At 41.9% G+C, this 20,529-nt stretch overlaps 1 protein-coding gene across 8 annotated transcripts in view; it reads left to right on the top strand.

Annotated features, from left to right (window-relative positions):
* The window catches only part of adgrl3.1 (adhesion G protein-coupled receptor L3.1), a 713,955-nt gene that overhangs the window by 638,120 nt on the left and 55,306 nt on the right, over positions 1-20,529 (top strand). For all 8 annotated transcript variants that reach the window (XM_068030477.1, XM_068030472.1, XM_068030479.1 and 5 more), the window contains 2 exons: positions 4,418-4,484; positions 5,637-5,728. In XM_068030477.1, the coding sequence (XP_067886578.1) occupies positions 4,418-4,484; positions 5,637-5,728 (159 nt within the window). The remainder of the gene's footprint in view (positions 1-4,417; positions 4,485-5,636; positions 5,729-20,529) is intronic.

The following is a 20,529-nucleotide window of genomic DNA, read 5'->3' as shown; positions in this document are numbered from 1 at the left end:
AATACTCCATACTCGCACCTCCGATATGTCTTTTCTCCTCAACTGAGGATTCTCTCCCCCCACACCCCCCCCCCCTCCACCACCACCATAGTTGACAGGGTTCTCAATCGTGTCCTTTCCATTTCACACACTTCTGTCCTCGTCCCTTCCCTTGCAGAAGTATGATAGGTTTGCCTTTGTCCTCACCTTCCGTCCCTCAAGGCTCCATGTTCAGCAGATCATTCTCCACCATTTCCAGCACCACCACATACATCCTCCCCTTGTCTTAGAGCATTCCAAAGGGATTGTTCCCTCTGCGACACCCTGGTCCACTCTTCAGTCACACCCAACACACCTTCCCCTTTGCATGGCATCTTTCCATGCAAGTGTACGACATGCAATGCTTTCCCTTTTACCTCCTCCCTTCTCACTGTTCAAGGCCCCAAACACTCCTCCCAGATGAAACAGCAATTTACTTGTACTATTAGATTAGATAGTGACCATAATACAGTTAGTTTTAGAATAATCATGGATAAGGACAAAGATGAAACAGGAGTAAGAGTTCTCAATTGGGAAAAGGCAAATTTTAAGGAACTGAGAGGTGATCTGGTGAAAGTAGACTGGATACAGCTACTTGAAGGAAAATCAGTGGCAAACCAGTGGAAGGCATTCAAAAGCGAGATACTATAGGCACAGTGTAGGTATGTCCCCACAAAGATGAAGGGTGGTACTGCCAAATCTAAAGCCCCCTGGTTAGCTGGAAGCTTACAGGGTAAGTTAAAGCAGAAAACAGCGGCTTATGGCGATCACAACAATCTTAATACTTTAGAAAGCCTAGAGGAGTATAGAAAGTGCAGGGGTGAAGTAAAAAAGGAAAAATTACTGGCAGATAAAATCAAGGAAAACCCTAAGGTGTTTTATCATTAAGAGCAAGAGGATAACTAAGGAAAGGGTAGGGCCTATCAGAGATGTACAAGGGAACTTATGCATGGATGCAGAAGATGTGGGCAGGGTTCTTGATGAGTTTTTTGTCTCTGTCTTCACAAAGGAGAGGATTGATGTAGGCAACATGTAGTTAAAGAGGAGGAGTGTGAAATATTAGTTACGATAAGCATAATGAGAGAGGAAGTATGAGAGGGTCTGACATCCCTGAAAGTCGATAAATCGCCAGGGCCGGATGGATTGCATCCCAGGTTGTTAAAGGAAGCCAGGAAGGAAAATAGCAGATGCGCTGAGGATCATCTTCAAATCCCCACTAGATACAGGCGAGGTACCAGAGGATTGGAGGTTGCGAACGTTGTACCATTGTTTAAAAAGGGTACGAGGGACACGCCAAATAATTATAGGTTGGTCAGTCTGACCTCAGTGGTGGGTAAATTGTTAGAATCTATTCTGAGGGACAGGATAAACTGCCACTTAGAAAGGCACAGATTAATCAGGGATAGTCAGCATGGATTTGTTAAGGGATGATCATGTCTTAATAACTTAATTGAGTTTTTTGAGGAAGTAACAAGTAGAATTCATGAGGGTTGTGCAGTGGATGTGGTCTACATGGATTTTAGTAAGGCATTTGACAAGGTCCCACAAGGCAGACTGGTCAGTAAAATGAAATCCCATGGGATACAGGAGAATGTGGCAGGTTGGATCCAGAACTGGCTCAGGACCAGGAAACAAAAGGTAGTAGTCGATGGATGTTTTTGTGAATGGAAAGCTGTTTCCACTGGAGTTCCATTGGCCTCACTGTTGGGTCCCTTGTTGTTTGTGGTATATATTAATGATTTGGAGTTAAATGTGGGAGGGATGATTGGGAGATTTGCTGATGATGCAAAAATTAGTCATGCAGTTGATAGTGAAGAGGATAGCCGTAGACTCCAGAATGATATCAATGGTTTGGTTGAATGTTCGGAAAAGTGGCAAATGGAAATCAATCTTGAAAAGTATGAGGTAATGCATTTGGGGAGGGAAAACAAAGCGAGGAATACACAATAAACGGAAGGATATTGAGAGGGGGAGAAGAAGTGAGAGACCTTGGAGTGCCTGTCCACAGGTCCCTGAAGGTGGCAGGACAGGTGATAGAATGGTGAAGAAGGTATATAGAATGCTTTCCTTTATTGGCCGAGGTATAGAATTCAAAAGCAGGGATGTAATGCTGGAACTGTATAAAACGCTGGTTAGGCCACAGCTGGAGTATTGCGTAGAGTTCTGGTCACCGCATTACAGAAAGGGCATAATTGCTCTGGAGAGAGTACAGAGGAGATTTACAAGAATGTTGCCAGGGCTCAAAAGTTGCAGCTATGAGGAAAGATTGGATAGGCTAGAGTTGTTTTCCTTAGAACAGAGAAAGTTGAGGGGTGACTTAATTGAGGTGTACAAAATTATGAGGAGCCTTGATAGAATAGACAGGATGCACCTGTTTCCCCGAGCGGAGACGTCAATTACCAGGGGGCACAGATTTAAGGTGATTGGTCGAAGGATTAGTGGGGACATGAGGAAAAGCTTTTTCACCCAGAGGGTGGTGGGTGTCTGGAATTCACTGCCAGAAACGGTGGTGGAGGCAGAAACCCTCAATTCTTTTAAAAGGTACCTGGACCTGAACCTGAAGTGTTGTAACCGGCAAGGCTATGGACCAAGTGCTGGAAGGTGGGATTAGATTGGGCGGCTAGTTTTTTTCAGCTGGCATGGACACGACGGGCTGAATGGCCTCATTCTGTGTTGTAATATTTCTGTGGTACTATAATATATTTATTTTCATATATACAGTATATCAATTTAATATATTGTATTCACTGCTCACGATGTGGTCTCCTCTATATTGGGGCAATCAAACACAGATTGGGTGGCTGCTTTGCGGAACACCTCTGTTCAGTCCACAAGCATGTCCCTCAGCTTCCAGTCACATTCCACTTTAATTCTGCACCTTGCTCCCACTCTGACTTTTCGGTCTTCAGTCTCCTGTCTCCTGCAGTGTTCCATTGAAGCTCAATGCAAGCTCGAGGAACAGTCCCTCATCTTTCAACAGGACTCCTTACTGCCTTCCGGACTCAAAGTTGAGTTCAATAATTTTAGATCATAACCTCTGCCCTCATTTTGTTTCCTTTTTGCTTGACTGGTTTTGTTTTTATTCTCTCTTTCTCTCTTTTTTGCTTTCAGACAGCAGCTGTTCATGATTCTACTATTCACATTTCCTCTAGACACATTGTTTTGCTTCTTTACTAGTCCAATTACCACAAACTTTGGCCTTGCACCATGAACCCTTTGTCATTTAATCTCTTCTGTCTTCCACAGACTTTCACTTTTGTTCTTTATCTCACCCTCTCCACTTTCACTTACTTATAACCTATTACATCTCTAACTTTTCCCAGTTCCAGTGAAAGGTCATCAACCTGAAAGATTAACTCTGTTTCTCTCTCCACAGATGCTGCCAGACCTGCTGAGTATTTCCAGCACTTTGTTTTTATTTCAGATTTCCAACATCTGAAGTATTTTGCTTTTGTACATATTTCCCAGCTGTCCCTAGTCCCCTTCAATGCAGTGTTTTATTTAAACCAGTGAACTCTTATGTATAATAAGCAAGCTGATTGCTCTGTGGTTTTTAGTGCGCTATCGATGCCGAACAGAAATAGCATGTTTAAGGAATTTTTACGTGTCTAGGTGTACTCATGTGACCTATAATATTCCTTCCCATTATGAATCCATGTGCAGGTCCTTGGAGTAATTTTTTTTTCAAGTAGATAATTCTATTCGAATGTACTTGTCAAATTCATTCTGCCCATCTGTCATGTAAATGAAACTGGATAAAGAAAGTAATTTTCAAGAAAACTACAAATTTGATCCTGTTGAATGTAAAGGAAATTATGTGATTAATAATTTAGTTGAATGTCATAAATTTGTCTGAGCACTCTGCAATGTTTTCAAGCCAGGAGTTATTCCTGATAATGGGACATAGTTTTAACAACCTGAAAGCCTGATCACCTCAGCTCATCAAGTTCAAACTGTGTTCTTTATTTTGCTTTGGATAAGCCTTTGCTTTGGTCTGTGCCAAAGCCAAAAGCCAGCCCTGTTAGATAAATGATTGACAGGTTATAGTTAGTGGGGAGGAGAAGGAAGCATAGAGCTGCAAGATATAATGGCTGTGTTAAGTTTTTATTTCCTTATGATGATTGTCTGACAGCTGAGGAAGGTGCTGGCACACATGCGCTGTCATCAGGTCTTGAGCCATTTTTCTGCTTTCTTTTCCAAGAGTTAATTATCTTCCTCCATCAATGATGCTGTGAAAAATTGGACCTATAATTCAACATTTAAATGAACAATGGTGTAATAATTCCTGGCTCTCAGTGGCCTGTTTTGCAGAGTACATTCCTCTCTGTCATCCACTGCTGTTGATGTATGTCCTGCACGCAGTCCTTGAATGCCTGCTGTCCCCTGCGTTTCATTACAGATGTTGGTTGAGGCTTGACACCTACTTCATTTGGAGCTTTATAGGCCCTGCGACCTTGATTATTATGGTAAGTACTGCTAATTAACACAGCACCTCCAAGGGCATAAAACAGGACTTTCACTGGACCTTTGCTGTGCGTCCTTAATTTATAGGCATTCATTTTAAAAAGAAATGTTTTTCCCTGACCCACTTAGTCACTGCAAGCAATTATAGCGCTTCAGTGTGTAAAGGAGTATGAAGGTGATTTCAGTCGCAATGGTTCCAGAAAGAATAACTACAGTGAAATAGTCAATTAAGAATGGTGAAGAATAGGTATTTTAATGTTTGGTGCCTTAAATCTTTAATTCTGTAGTCGTTTGATACAACTGAGTGGCTTGCTACGCCATTTCAGAGGGCAGTTAACAGTGAACCAGTTTGCTGTGGATCTGGAGTCACATGCAGGCCAGACCAGGTAAGGACAGCAGATTTCCTTCCCTGAAGGTCATTAATAACCCAAATGGACATTTTAAAAGAATTTGGATATGCATTTGAAATGTCGTAAACTTTAAAGCTACAGACCAAGACTGGAAATTGGGATTAGACTGGATGGCTATTTGTCGGCTGGTGCAGACATGATGGGCCGAATGGCCTCTTTCCATCCTGTAAATTTCCATGATTTCTCTGACATCTATAAAAATATATAATATCATTGCTCATTATAATCTCTGCAGGCTCCATTTAAAGTCAAGGTAACCATTTTGTTCTCCTGATTACATCCATGTAATTTTTTTAACAATAATGCCAATTCTGAGTCCTACTGAAGTTCTAATTATTACACATCGGAAACCATAAGTGAGCTGCTTGTTGTACAACGCTGAATACAGCAGGCTGATGGCACTGGATGCTGATATAACAATTCACTTGGAACGTAGCAATAGGAGTAGGCCATTTAAACTATTGATGCACTGTGGATCTATAGTGTTCAGATTCTTTCCTGTATGGCAAGTACGTGCTCTCAGACTTGAGAGGGGATGGTGCTGAATGTAAGTTTCTCATTGCTCATTGAGGAAGAGTGCACTCTCAAGAGAAAGTCACCTAGCCATGGGACTGTCATCTCTCCAGTAAAAACTCTATGTCCCTGTAGCGAATAATGTGTGGGCCAGGAGGGACTCCTAAAAGAGGGGGCATTTAAAATTTTTAAAACAAACTTAATTTAGTTTTCCTCTTCTTAACCTTGCAGTTAAATGTGATATTTCTTGGGATTGCTCTTTACAAGATGTTCCATCATACAACTGTATTGAAGCCAGAATCTAGCTGTCTGGACAATATCAAGTAAGTTACTATTGTTAGTTTCTATGAGCATTTTCTTCTTTGATAAAGCTGTTGTTAATTTGGGATCTAAAAATGAGTAACTACTTCCCAGATTTTTGCCTGCTTTGCATTACTTAACAATTGAAGACAGCATTATTTTTTGAACTTAGTTTAATACTCAAAGAATTGTATTGTGTTAAAATGCAGCTTGCCACCCACGTGAGGACCATCTTACTATTTAATCAGATCGGATCTCCCTTTTGGATTTTATCGACTAGCACACAATTCCTTAAGTCAATAATTATATTTGTGAAAAAAGCCAGAACTATTTTCAAACTCTAATAGTATATTATAAAACAGTAGACCAGCTGTCTATTCCTCAGCTGCAACATCACCGTGAATCCCATTTTCAGGTAGGGTCATGAATGGCATAACTAAAAGAAGGTAAGCATCATGTTGGTCTGAACTTGGCTTTCTCTGGGCTGGATGTTAGGGTAGGTGAGGGGGATCCATCCACCGGGGGAAACGTCAGTGGTGATTCTGCCTCTGCCGGGCCTGGGGATCCAGAACGGATTTTACGGTCCCCAGCCCCTAATTGGTCTTGGGCGGGACTTCCACCTCATTGAAGCAGGAAGTCTCGCCTAATGGAGCTGCCGGCCAATCAGTGGGCCAGCAGCTCTTAGTCCAGCAGCGCCAGCAGGAGCGGTGACCACTGCTGAGACTACACCCAGCCGGAGGAGGCCGATGAAGGACAGCCCAGGAAAAATAAGTAAACTTTTAGGGCCTCACGGGGGGGCAATCGGTCGTGCCCCAGTAAGGCAAGGAGAGTTGGTTCGAGGGTGGAGGGTGTGTTGTGCGTTGGGGGCAGTTGGAGCTTTGGTGACGGCCCTCCATGGGGCACAGTTGCCCGATCAGGAGGCCCCCCCCCCAACCCACCAGAAGGCCATTTAGTTTTATCAGACAGGTTTTCTGAGGCCTCAGCCACCCGCCAGCCAAACGTAAAATCACCGTGGCAGTGGGTGGAGGCCCTTAAGTGGCAGTTAGTTGGCCACTTAAGGGCCTTGATTGGCCTGGGGTGGGTGGGCCGTTACTTGCTGCCACCACCCCGCGTAAATTGGAAGTGGAGGCGGGATCGGGTCGGGAAGGGCCCCCACCGCCCTCCCTGCCCCCCCACCACCAGTCCGCTTTTATGGGGGGGGTGGGTGGAGGGGTTAAATTCCAGCCTCTGTCTTTCATTCTGTCTCAAGTAATTTCATTGGTGACACACCTCCTCTTCTCCACTTCCTCCTGGTCTTCTCCATTGAAGCAAGTTACAATATTTTTGTAAAAATCCTTCCAGGATTCCCATGCCCCACACACATACTGTGAAGAGGATTGGCTGCTGTATTTCAGGTCTCTGCTTGCATTGCCATTTAAGGAGCTGCTTGGCAGTGCAATGGGCTGAAGCGCCAACCCACTGCTGCTGCAAGCAACCAGTTCTCACGACATTGAAGGGACGAAGTACTGGAAATCTGTGGCTTTTAGAGAAAGCAAGTTTTTTATGCAATTAGCAATCTAACAAGCTATAGTCTGACATTTAAATACTGTTTCAGGGCAGATTAACATTACAACACTGAAAGTAGGTTTTGTGGTGGTTGTGTGTACGTGTTGCAGTTTTTATTTTAATCAAGAGTCAAATTTCAAGACTTGTCCATTGCCTAATTTTTTGAAGAATGACCACAAGTTCCCTGGATAGATCAGCTGTTTAGGACTGTGCACAGCTGAGCCAAACATAAGAAAGATAGGAAATGAGAATTTGAGCCTTTGCATTTCATCTCTCTAAGACATCAATTCTCCCATCATTGCATTCTGAGCTATCTCATTTTGTTTTCTTTATTATGTTGCTTGGCAGATTATTGCAAACATTTATTACTGAGTCCAAAACTCCTTCTGCAACCACAGCGATGAATCCAGGATGGCATGATGCCAATGTCCCCAATGTCACTGAGCAGCTGTAGAGCGGGGGAGGGTGAACAACTAGTGGTCGTAGTCCATATTGGTGCCAACAGCATAGGTAGAAAGAAGGATGAGTTCCTGCGGGCAGATTTTAGGGAGCTGGGAAAGAAACTAGCAAGCAGGACCTCAAGTGTAGTGATCTCCAGATTAAACCCGGTACCACGCGCAAGTGAGTATAGGAAAGGGAGGATAGAGCCGATGAATGCATGGCTGGAGAGATGGAGCAGGAGGGAGGGCTTTAGATTCCTGGGGCATTTGGACTGGTTCTGGAAGAGATGGGACCTACACAGGCCAGGGAGGTTGCACCTAAGCAGAACTGAGGATCAATGTCCTTGTGAGACAGTTTGCTAGTGCTATTGGGGAGGATTTAAACTAACTTGGCAGGTGGGGGTGGGAACCAGGCTGTAACATTAGAGAGGAAATGCAACTGCTCAAAGAATTGGGAGAGACAGATAGCACTAGAGTAAGAAATAGTAAGGTATTAGATAAGGACAGAGTAAAAGAGAATACAGTAAGGCCTAAATTAGGTTTACTTTACATGTATGTGAATGCATGGACTGTGGTAAATGAGGTTAGTGAGCTATAGGTAAAGATAGCCACGTAGGAATATGATATTATGGTGATAACGGAAACTTGACTCAAAAAAGAATAGGACTAGGTACTAAATATTCCTGGATACAAGTTCAGGAAAGAAAGGAGGAGGGGCGGCAGTTAAGGAGAAGGTTAGTGCTGGAGAGAGAGGATGTTCTCGAGGTATTGAGGACATAAGCTATTTTGTTCGACCCAAAAACAATACAGGTACCATTACACTGCTGGATATATTCTCTAGGCCGCCATATAGTAGGAAACAACTTGGCAAGGAAATTACAGAGCAGTGTACCTACCCCCATGGACTGCAGCAGTTCAAGAAGGCGGCTTATCACCACCTTTTCGAGAGCAATTAGGGATGGGCAATAAATGCTATCCTAGCCAGCGATGCCCACATCCCTTGAATGAATAAAAAAAAAAGTTGCCAGAGCTCCTTAGACAGCACCTTCCAAACCCACGACCTCTACAACCCAGAAGATCAGGGCAACAGGCACATGGGAATAACACTAGCTGCAAGTTCCTCTCCAAGTCACATACCATCCTGACTTGGAAATATATCACCATTCCTTCACTGTCGCTGGATTAAAATCCTGGAACTCCACCCCTAACAGCACGGTGGGTGTATCTACACCACATGACTGCAGTAGCTCATGAAAGTGGCTCGCCACCATCTTCTCAAGGGCAGTGAATGCTCGACATGCCAGCAAAACCCACTTCCCCATGAGCAAATATAAAAAAAACTCTTTCTTATTGTACACCATTGGAAAAAGCACTGAGGGTAGCAAGGGCATAGAATATACTCTGGGTGAGGTACTTCATTGTCCACCATCAAGAATTAGTACCCCTACTAACCGAGTTGGGCGAGTCCTGGAGGACTAGATGCCATGAGGGAAAAACCTCAATCTTAACAAACTACCTGTCTCCGCTGCATCTGTCTATGGCAGTATTGGTAGCAGTGATCACTGCATAGTTCTTGTGGAGACCAAGTCCCATATTTACACTGAGGACACTATCCATTGTGTTTTGTGGCACAACCAGTATGTTAAATGGGCTAGATTCATAACCGATCTAGTAGTTCAAAACCAGGCATTCATAGGCGCTGTGGGCCATCAGTAGCAGCAGAATTGTATTCAAGACAATCTGTATCTTCATGGCCTGGCATATCCCCCACTCTACCATTACCATGGATCAGCCTGGTTTAATGAGAAGTGTAGAAGAGCATGCCAAACACGGAGCCAGGTACACCTAAAAATGTGCTGGAACAATTCTAGAATTCAGGAAATATAGAAAAGCCATAACCAGTGCATCCACTATCTCTAGATCGACCTCTTTTAGAACACTAGGATGTAGGCCATCAGGTTTTAGTTTAGAGATACAGCACTAAAAGAGGCCCTTCGGCCCACCGAGTCTGTGCCGACCATCAACCACCCATCTATACTAATCCTACACTAATTCCATATTCCTACCACATCCCCACCTGTTCTTATATTTCCCTACCACCTACCTATACTAGGGGCAATTTATAATGGCCAATTTACGTATCACCCTGCAAGTCTTTTGGCATGTGGGAGGAAACCGGAGCACCCGAAGGAAACCCACGCAGACACAGGGAGAACTTGCAAACTCCACACAGGCAGTACCCAGAATTGAACCCGGGTCACTGGAGCTGTGAGGCTGCGGTGCTAACCACTGCGCCACTGTCCTTTAAATTTCTCTAATACTTTTTCTCTGCGGATATTAATTACCTTAATTTCCTCACTCATGTTAGCACCTTTGTTGCACGCTATTTTTATTATGTAATTTGTGTCTTCTACTGTGAAGAAAGACACAAAATATTTGTTCAATGTTTCTGACATTTCCTCATTCCCCCTGATAATTTCTCCTGTCTCTGTCTTTAAGGGACCTGTGCTTACTTTTGCTACTCTCCTTTTTATATACTTGTAAATGCTGTTATAATGTTTTTATATTTCTGACTAGTTTACTCTCATTCTATTTTTTCCCTTTTTATCAACTTTTTCTTCACACTTTGTTGGCTGTAAAACACTCACAATCCTCAGACTTACTACTATTTTCTGTAACATTATAAGCCTCTTCTTTTAATCTAATACTATCCTTAACTTCCCTAGTAAGCCACAGATCTTTCTTGCTGAGTTTTTGTTTTTAATGGAGGGTATTTTTGTTGAACATTGTAAATTATTTGTTTAAATGTTTCCCACTGTTGATTTACCACCATATCGTTTAGTCTATTTACCCACTCAACCTTAGCTAGCTCTTTTTCCTTCATACTTATGTATTTGGCTTTGTTTAACTTTAAGATTCTTGTTTGGGACTGAAGTATGTTGCTTTCAAACTTAATATAGAATTCAATTATGATCACTCTTTCCCAGAGAATCTTTTACTATGAGATCACTAATTAAACCTGCCTCATTGCACAATATAAGATCTAAAATAGCTTTATTTTTAGTTGGTTCCACAATGCATTATTCCAGGAAACTATCACAAAAGCAATCAACAAACTCATCTTCCAGACTACCTTTGCCAATTTGCTTTGTCCAGTCTGTATGAAGATCAAATTCCCCCATGATTATCATTTTACCTTTGTTACAAGCTCCAATTGTTTCTTGCTTAATGCTCTGTTCAACAGTATGACTACTGTTAAGGGGCCTATAAACGCTCCTACCTGCATTTTTTGACCCTGTTGCTTCTAATCTCCACCGATACTGGTTTACCTCCTGATCTTCCAAGCCAAAATCCTTTCTTATTTTTGTCCTTATGTCATCCTTTACTATCAAGGCTACTCCTTCATTCTGTCTTTTTGAAATGTTTTATGCCCAAATGTTATGATCACTGTAGAGTCCAGCAAGAAATTAAACAAATTAAAACCCCCAACTGATGCCAATTTAGGAAACCAAACCAACAAGATTTCACTTTTATAAATTTTACTTTAATACTCAAACCAAAATCAACATAAATTAAACATGAAGCAACAGACAGATCGCGGTTAGTATAAATATTACAAATTACACCTTAACTATCAGATACAATAGAGATAGGTCTCATGGTTTCATTGGGCAGTCCACCCACATATATGGCACCAAATTACAGTCACACAGTTCTTCATGATTCTGAAGTTCCTCAGGTAGATTTTCAGCTCCTTTCTTCAAGGATTTAGCTGCTGTTCTTCTTCCGACAGCAGTTCCCTTCAATCAGCACAACACAAGTGTGGTCTTCACCACAAGGCCCATTTCTCCAGAGCCTCCTCAGCTCTGCTGAAGATAGTCTTGATGGCATGGATTTATTAGTCTTCCCTTTACCCAAGTCCTTCAGTGATAACCTCAGCCTTATATGGCCGGGTCTGGTTAGTCAGCTACTTTATGTAACAGAAACAGTTCCTGAATTCAGTCTACACTTTTTTTCTGCTTGCCAGCATTCCATCTGCCTGGTCTAGGGAGGACTCTATCTCCCTTTTATGTAGTTCTAACCAGTGCCATTTTCCCCAGAAACCTGAAATTGTTTTTCTAGCTTCTGTTTCCATTTTGGTTTCCATTTCTGTTTCAATTCTAGATTCTTTCTCAGTTGGGCTTTGCAACCGCGGATTCCATCATACCTGGAATACTTACTTCCCAAATTTGATCACCTTGTAACCCAATCTCCATAATGCCGATTAAATCTGAACCATTAATCTCTATTTGTGCTACTTGTTCATCTATCTTACTACAAATGCTTCGTGCATTCCGATACAGAGCCTTTAATTTTTGGTTACTACTGTTCTTTGCATGGACCTTATTCAATGATGTACTATTACCAGTAAACTCTCTGTCCTTTCCTGTCCCACTCTGCTTGTCTTCTGCCAGATTCCTACACTGCTGTATTGCCTTGACTTTTCTCTTTAGATTTCTAAATCTCCCTTCACCTGACACCTCCCCCTCCTTTTAGTTTAAAGCACAATCCACAGCCCGAGTTACATGATTCACCAGGGCACTGATCCCAGCCCAGATTAAGTGGAGCCCATCCAATCAGAACAGCTCCCTCTTTCCCCAGTTTTGGTACCAGTGCCCCATGAATCAAAACTCATTCTTTCCACACTACTCTTTGAGCCTTGTGTTTAGTTCTCTAATCAGTTTGACCCTATGCTAGTTGGCATATGACTCGGGTAACAATCCAGAGATTATTACCTTTTGCATTCTGCTTTTTGATTTGGATCCTAACTCCTCAAACTCTCACAGCAAACCGTCATTCTTAGTCCTACCTATGTCATTGGTTCCTACATGGACCACAACAATTGGATCCTCCTGCTTCCCACTCCTAGCTCATCTCCAGCCACGAGGAAATGTCTTTTAATCTTGGTACCAGGCAAGCAACATAATCTTTGGAACTCCCGGTCATGACTGCAGACAACAATATCTATTCCCCTGACTATACTGTCCCCTATCGCTATCACATTCCTTTTCACTCCCCCCACTTGAATGGCTTCTTGCATCATGGTGCTTTGGTCAGTTTGCCCATCCACCCTGCAGTCCTTGTTCTCATCCACACAGATAGCAAGTACCTCATACCTGTCAGTCAGTCAAGGGCAGAATCTCCTCCATCATTACATCCTGGATCCCCATACCTTCCTGACTTTCAGTCACACCCTCCAGTCCCTGATCACAGCCAACTCTCAAGTTCTACTTAACCTGGCTTCTGGAACAAAGTGTCCTGATAACTCTCTCCCTCACTGATGCCCACAATGTCTGCAGCTCAAACTCCAGCTCAACAACTCTGAGCCAAAGTTGCTCGAGCTGCAGACACTTACCACAGATATGGTTGTCTAGGATTGCAGTGCTTTCCACAAACTCCCATATGTTGCAGTCATGGCATATCACCTGCCTTTCTATGTCTGCCTAACATTATTTTTTGATTATTTAACTAGTTATTAATTTAGTAAAGGAAGAGCAAGTTACAGGCTCTAGCTTAAAAACAAAAAAAAACACTGTCTAATTATATAGAGAGCTTATGACTTACTCCCAAGTTACTCACATTCACTCCCTTCACTACCAGCACACAGTGGCTGCAGGGTGTATTGTCTACAACATGCACTGCAGCAACTCGCCAAGGCTGCTTCAACAGCACCTCCCATGACCTCTACTGTCTAGAAGGACAAGGGCAGCATGCCAGTTACCCTGCAAGCCACACCCTAGTTGTTCCTTCATCTTTACTGGGTCAAAAATCCTACCACGTGGGTGTCCGTTCACTCCATAAACTACAGAAGTTCAAGAAGGCAGCTCACCACCACCTTGGTGAGTTGCAAAACAGTAGGCCAGCCAGTTCTAGGTAGCATAATAAGGCATTGGGATGGAGTTTGAAGTAGTGTATAATGGGAGTTGCATGCTCATGCCATTGACAGGCCATGCGACATCAGGGGACTTAGAGTTTTGTTCTAAAATTTTATAGAAATGTAATTGTCTTGTGAATATTCTTATTTTACAATCAGCATAAGCCTTACTGAGCTTAATCAAATCCTGCAGAAACTCCCACATCAGTAGGGCTATGTATCTGAAATGTGGTTTACTGCAATAAGTATTAGTTTACTATTCCATTCAATTATCTTCTAATCTTGAAGTGTCAAAAAATTTTAAATAATTAATTTTGCAGTCTTTATTTCTTCAGAATGTTGAATATCCTTCCATGCCCTGATCTTATTCTCCTGTAAAATTAAATTGATATCTGGTGCCTCCGAGAATCAGATTAACATCCACCTCTTGTGCGATGCACAATAGTCTGTGATGCATGAACTGTGCTCTTTATTAAACAAACTACAGCACTGTATGCTGAATATGTATGCAGTTGTATGACAAGTACATTGACTGCAGATATTCAGTCTACCTCAGCATTTTTTTTCTTTTTAATACATCAGTTTTTGGTTGATCAAATTTTGCTTTTATCAATGAGAAATGCATTGTTTGCCATTTGCAACTTCTGACAGTGTCCTGTACTCCCAGATCATTACATAGAAGTTGCAACATGGAAACAGGCCATTCACCCTTCCCAGTCTGTGCTGATGTGCACATGAACAGTAATCCTAAAGCCCTGTATCCATTCTATTCCTATATTCCCTTTTTCATTAGCAGCCCATCTAACCTATTCTTAAATGTTCACATGCTACTTCAATCACCAACTCAGGTAGTGCATTCCACAGCCTCCAAATTCTGCAGCTCTCTGTCCTAAATCACGTGCCTATGTTCCCTTGTTCAAAATTCCTCAATCACTGATCAAGTATAGCACAGCCAGCTACAGAGCCAAGAAATCTTTTGCATAGCTCAACAATATGCTTTACTTTCCATCTCTGAAAACTGTTCTCCCCGGACCAATGTGATGGCTTCCAATTCCCATGCTAGCTATCCTGTGGCTTATTTGAATTAAATTGCTAATTAAGTGGAGTTTTGGACCATGAGTATGTGGCTACTAGGCACAGTGTTCCTATTGTCCAGCCTCCCTTCACAGAGGATTCTTAGGATGGAAGTTCACTTTGTTTATTGACTCTATCAGTTAAGCCTGGATTTAAGTCCCAAAGGTGAAAGGCCAGTGTCTAATTTACTCTGCCTGTACAATACAGTTACAAAAATAGAATGAGGTGCTGCTAAATAGTCTATATTGTAAATCTCTCACAATTATAAGAAAAAATACAAGGTAAATAAATGTGAGTGAGTGCTTGTGTGTGTTCTCTACATTCTTGTGTTTCATTCAAAGCACCAGTAAAATCTGAATGATGGAGCAAATTCCTTCCAGGCCTGTAGCTAGTCCTGCCTTAATCAGCTTCTAATAAAAATGGATGATCAGATAGGATTCTTCATACATTATTTGGAATATTTAATCATCTCTTGGCATTTTGGAAGCTTTCTTTTTCAAAGTACTTTTGAAAAATTGCCGCAAGGATACCATTGTTTAGCTATTCAGAAAAAGATAGTGACTGACTTCATAGAGTCATAGAGAGATACAGCACCGAAACAGGCCCTTCGGCCCACCGAGTCTGCGCCGACCATCAACCACCCATTTTATACTAATCCTACAATAATCCCATTTTCCCTCTCACATCCCCACCTTCCCTCAATTCTCCTACCACCTACCTACACTGGGGGCAATTTTTTTACAATGGCCAATTTACCTTAATTTATTATGTCAGGCACTAGGCAGCACCCCTCCCCTGATCCTCCGTGCAGTATTAATATTTTAAGTTTATGTTTAAATTGTTTCCATTTCAACCCCCAAGACCCATCTAGGAAAAGTAATACATTTATAGAGTCGTACAGCAGAGATACAGGCCCTTCGACCCACTGCGTCCATGCCAACCATAATGACTATCTATACTAATCCCACCTGCCTGCATTAATTCCATATCCCTCTATGCCTTGCTCATTCAAGTACCTGTCCAGGTGCCTCTTAAATGTTGCTACTGTTCCTGCCTCCACCACCACCTCAGGTAGCTCATTCCAGATACCCACTATTCTTTGTGTGAAAAATTTACCCCTTTGATCCCCTTTAAACCTCCTCCCTCTCACCTTACATCTATGCCCTCTAATTTTAGTCACCCCTACCATGGGAAACAAACTCTGGCTATCTACCCTATCTATGCCTCTCATAATTTTATAAAGCTCTATCATGTCCCCTCTCAGTCTCCTTCGCTCCAGGGAAAACAGACCCATCCTATCCAATCTCTCTTTATAACTCAAGTCCTCCAAACCAGGCAACATCCTTGTGATTCTTTTCTGCACCCTCTCTAGCTTAATCACATCTTTCCTGTAGTGCGATGACCAGAACTGCACACAGTACTCCAAATGTGGCCTAACCAACGTTACGTACAACTGTAACATGACGTCCCAACTCTTGTACTCAATGCCTCGGCCGATGAAGGCAAGCATGCCATACTCCTTCTTCACCACCCTGTCTACCTGTGTTGCCACTTTCAGGGAACTATGTACTTACAGCCCAAGGTCTCTCTGCTCAAGAACACTCCCCAGGACCCTCTGCTCAAGAACACTCCCCAGGACCCTGCCATTCACTGTCTATGTCCTGCCCTGGTTTAACTTCCCAAAATGCATCACTTCACACTTGTCTGCGTTAAATTCCATTTGCCACTTTCTTGCCTACTTTCCCAGTTGATCTATATCCTGTTGTAACCTTAGACAACCTTCTTCACTGTCCACTATACCACCGATTTTGGTGTCATCTGCAAACTTACTAATCATGCCCCCTACATTCACATCCAAGTCATTAATATATGTGACGAACAACAGAGGGCCCAGCACCGATCCCCGCGGCACACCACTGGTCACCGGCCTCCAGTCTGAAAAACAACCCTCCACTACCACCCTCTGCCTCCTATCACCAAGCCAATTTTGTATCCAATTTGCTAGCTCACCCTGGATCCCATGTGTTCGAACCTTCTGGACCAGCCTACCATGCGGGACCTTGTCAAAGGCCTTGCTAAAGTCCATGTAGACAACGTCCATCGCCCTGCCCTCGTCAATCCTCTTGGTCACCTCCTCGAAAAACTCAATCAAATTCGTGAGACATGATTTCCAGCACACAAAGCCACACTGACTATCCCTAATCAGACCATGCCTTTCCAGATGCATATAAAAAAATACTGGTGTAAACTTGATGGGTTTAACTGTCTGCTTCTGTGTTATAAGAGAGGTACAGCACTGAAACCGGCCCTTCGGCCCACCGAGTCTGTGCCGCCCATCAACCACCCATTTATACTAATCCCATATTCCCTACCACATCCCCACCTTCCCTCAATTCTCCTACCACCTACCTACACTAGGGGCAATTTACAATGGCCAATTTACCTATCAACCTGCAAGTCTTTGGCTGTGGGAGGAAACTGGAGCACCCGGCGGAAACCCACGCGGTCACAGGGAGAGCTTGCAAACTCCGCACAGGCAGTACCCAGAACCGAACCCGGGTCACTGGAGCTGTGAGGCTGCGGTGCTAACCACTGCGCCATTGTGTGAATTAAATTTCTAGTGTTTTATAAAGGGTCACAAAAGGGATGGCAAAACAGAGTTAAATCAGTTCTGATGAAAGGTCATCGACCTGAAATGTTAACTCTGTTTCTCTCTCCACAGATGCTGCCAGACCTGCTGTGACTTTCCAGCATTTTCTGTTTTTATTTTAAAGGATTTTGCTCTGTTTGCTTTGTCAGCCAATAATGTAGAGAAACAAATAAAGATGGGGAAGAGGTTTTTTCTTTATTTGTTGGGCTGACCCACACTGGAAACTCTTTGAATTATTAATCCTTCAGTGAGGAGCTTAATGATTGACATGAATGGTGATATCTTTCCAGTCTCATTTTTTTTCTTTTTTAGCTTAATTGGTTATTCATCAGAAATATAGAACTTTCGAATGCTTGTGACATAAAGAGCAAGTCATTGAGCTGCTGCTTCCACAGATAATGTCTAATTTGATTTACAGGAATAAATAGCAGTTTACTATTCTACTTCACTGATTTAAACTCTTAAAGAAAGGTTTTATACAAGTACACTGGGATTCTCAAAAACTTCAAAATTCAGCTCTTAAGAGATTACAGGGAAACTACCTAGCTGTTTACTGGTAACAAATTTCCTGAACCATCTGGAAAACAATGTGTTCACCTTCAAGAGTGACGGGGGAAAAAACAATCAGAAAGCTGAGGGCAGTAATCATTGTGCATACATGTGTATCAGTGTGTACGTGACTCATTTTTCTCATTGCAGAATTCTGCTTGTTGAACGCAGCTTACTGAGGCCCTCCATTCCCAGCATTTAACCCTTTGTGGTAGTCACATATCTGTGACACTGGGATCAAGCATCTGCGCTCCTGGAAGATGTAATCATTGTCCCTGTTTATTTGTTCTGAACTTATTGATAGTTATATGGATTTGATTAACTATTGTTTCCTCTGGGAGTCGATGTACTTTGAGTCATTACTGTAACCAGAATATAACCTATTGAGCATGGATGCCTTGGGCTCAAGGTTGAAAATTATTCTTTGAATAATAATTGACAATGGGTTTGTAATCTATTTAAGGGAATAGAAAACAGTCTGCTTTAATGCAAGTGAACATAATAACATTGTAAGTTTCACTGAGATGTTTCAGGAATGCAAGCTGTGTTTTCTTTATAAGGCACTATTCCTTGTGTTTTTTTCACATATCCAGTTAACTTTGTTCTTACAATTTCCTTCAAATGATAGAAGTGTGTCAGGTATCATTGTGTACACTTGCTGCATTTTCACAGTAATTACTGTTGAGAATTGGTGCCTGCCTTTCAGATGAACATGACATTGAAAAGTGAATTGAGTCCATCCTGTCGAGCTTTTGGGCCATCTGTCTGTTTCACCTTGTGTTTTACTCATGGCATTTTCAGTATTGTGTTCATTTTAAAATAAATACATTATTTATCAGGGCTTCTCAGGACAAATTTAACACCCATGGCCTTTTAGCACTTATCGATCTACTTCAGTAGGCCCGGCCTTTTGATCAGTAGAAGCTTTCATCAACAGCAAGCAACATGCCATTGAAAACCTGAAGATTCATAGAGCTGTAAAAGCTTCACTTATGAAAAAACAATTTTTCAATAGCATTATTGTAGGTGCTTGGCCAACTTGCTGGCATGGAAACAATATTCTCTGACTCGATTTACATTTGTTAGCGTGCTTATAAAATTCCAATACTTCATTTCCCTGTAGTTTTCTTCCCTTGTCTATGGTGCATTGGAAAAGGATTAATTTTCTGTTAGTCTGAAGTGATACCATATACTTAGTGAGATAGCTATCTGCTTCTCGGGGGTTTGAATTTTATTCAGAAGAGGGCTGTTCACTTTTAATAAACATGTTGAAAGGGTTAATAATGTGGTGGTCAAATATCTGCTAAATTTATTAAATGAAATATTGCAAATGCAGGAAAAAAGTGGACTATTTACTGCTGCTGTAGCTGACTGAAATATGGTACTCCTGTAGAATGACTGTGATTTCCTGTTTGGCCCTTCCGATAGTGACAGGCATGGAGAACGACCAGTAGAACTTGGCGAAGAGGAACATGAGTCGTGATTCTATGGCATATAATTTTTGCCCTTATTGTGACACTGTGACTGACTTTACGCACTATTTGCATATCATCGTCACCTCCTATAACCCTGCGTAGCAAATTTGTGTGGCCTTGCTCAAAGTAGCAGTTTTGTATACTGATTATCTTGTTTGAATTTCCGCATTTAAAATGGTGAGCATCAATACGTTATCTGAAATGTTGTTGATGCCTTTAAATAGGTGCAGATAGGGGGAAAAAAACTTCTTGACTGAGTTGATATTTGCAGCTTTTAATCCAATTTCTCGCCAATGTGCATTGCAGCAAATACATCAGTTCAATGGAATTCCACTGTTCTGTGTGAAAATTATCTTCAATTTTTATTTAGTTGTCTATATCTGACAGATGTAGTTTTGGTCTGATTGTATTTAAATCAGCAGAATGAATATCCTCACCAAAAGTAAAGGGCTTTGAAAAGAATCAAAAGATAAAATCAGTCAACATTTCTCCAAGTTGCCATAGTTTAACCTTTGTTTTATCCTGAGGGTCCAGTTTTTTGCTCCTTTTTTATTTTACACTGTTTAGTAATATGTAATAATTCATGGGGAATCAGTATGAGCCATTCTGTTCTATTTTGTGTTTTTTTCTTTGCTTGTTTCAGCTATCGATTTTACGATGGCTCCATTAATGTGGAATAGTGAGGGTAAGAAGCTGGTATCCTCTTGAAGAGGGTTGAAACGACAATGATCAGTATTTAAATAATCTCATTGATTTGTGATTACCAGCTATATTGGTTCTCCAAGTGCTTGCACAGAAACTATTTAGAGAGATTAATGATAGCTCCAGCATCATTAACAAAACCCTTAAGCATCTGCTCAGCAAGTCACCTTGCAGTCTCCTGGTAGAACTAACCAACTCTTAATCAAATCAAGCCATTATGGCACAATGGAGGCCATTTGTCCCATCAAGTCCACGCCAGCTGTCTGTGGAGCAATCCTGTCAGTCCTGTTCCCCTGTTTTATACCCATAGCACTGAAAGTTTATTTCCTTCAAGTGCCAATCCAATTTCCTTTTGAAATCATTGACTCTGTCTGCTTCCACCACCCTCATAGGCAGCAAGTTCCAGGTCATTACTACTCATTGTGTAAAAAAAGTTTTCCTCACATCCCCCCCAATCTCCCTGACCCTCCTATTT

The sequence above is a fragment of the Heterodontus francisci genome, chromosome 4, assembly GCF_036365525.1.
Source record: "Heterodontus francisci isolate sHetFra1 chromosome 4, sHetFra1.hap1, whole genome shotgun sequence".
NCBI classification, from domain to species: Eukaryota; Metazoa; Chordata; class Chondrichthyes; order Heterodontiformes; family Heterodontidae; genus Heterodontus; species Heterodontus francisci.
The sequence above is the reverse complement of the archived record's forward strand: the minus strand, read 5'-3'. Positions and strand labels throughout refer to the sequence as shown.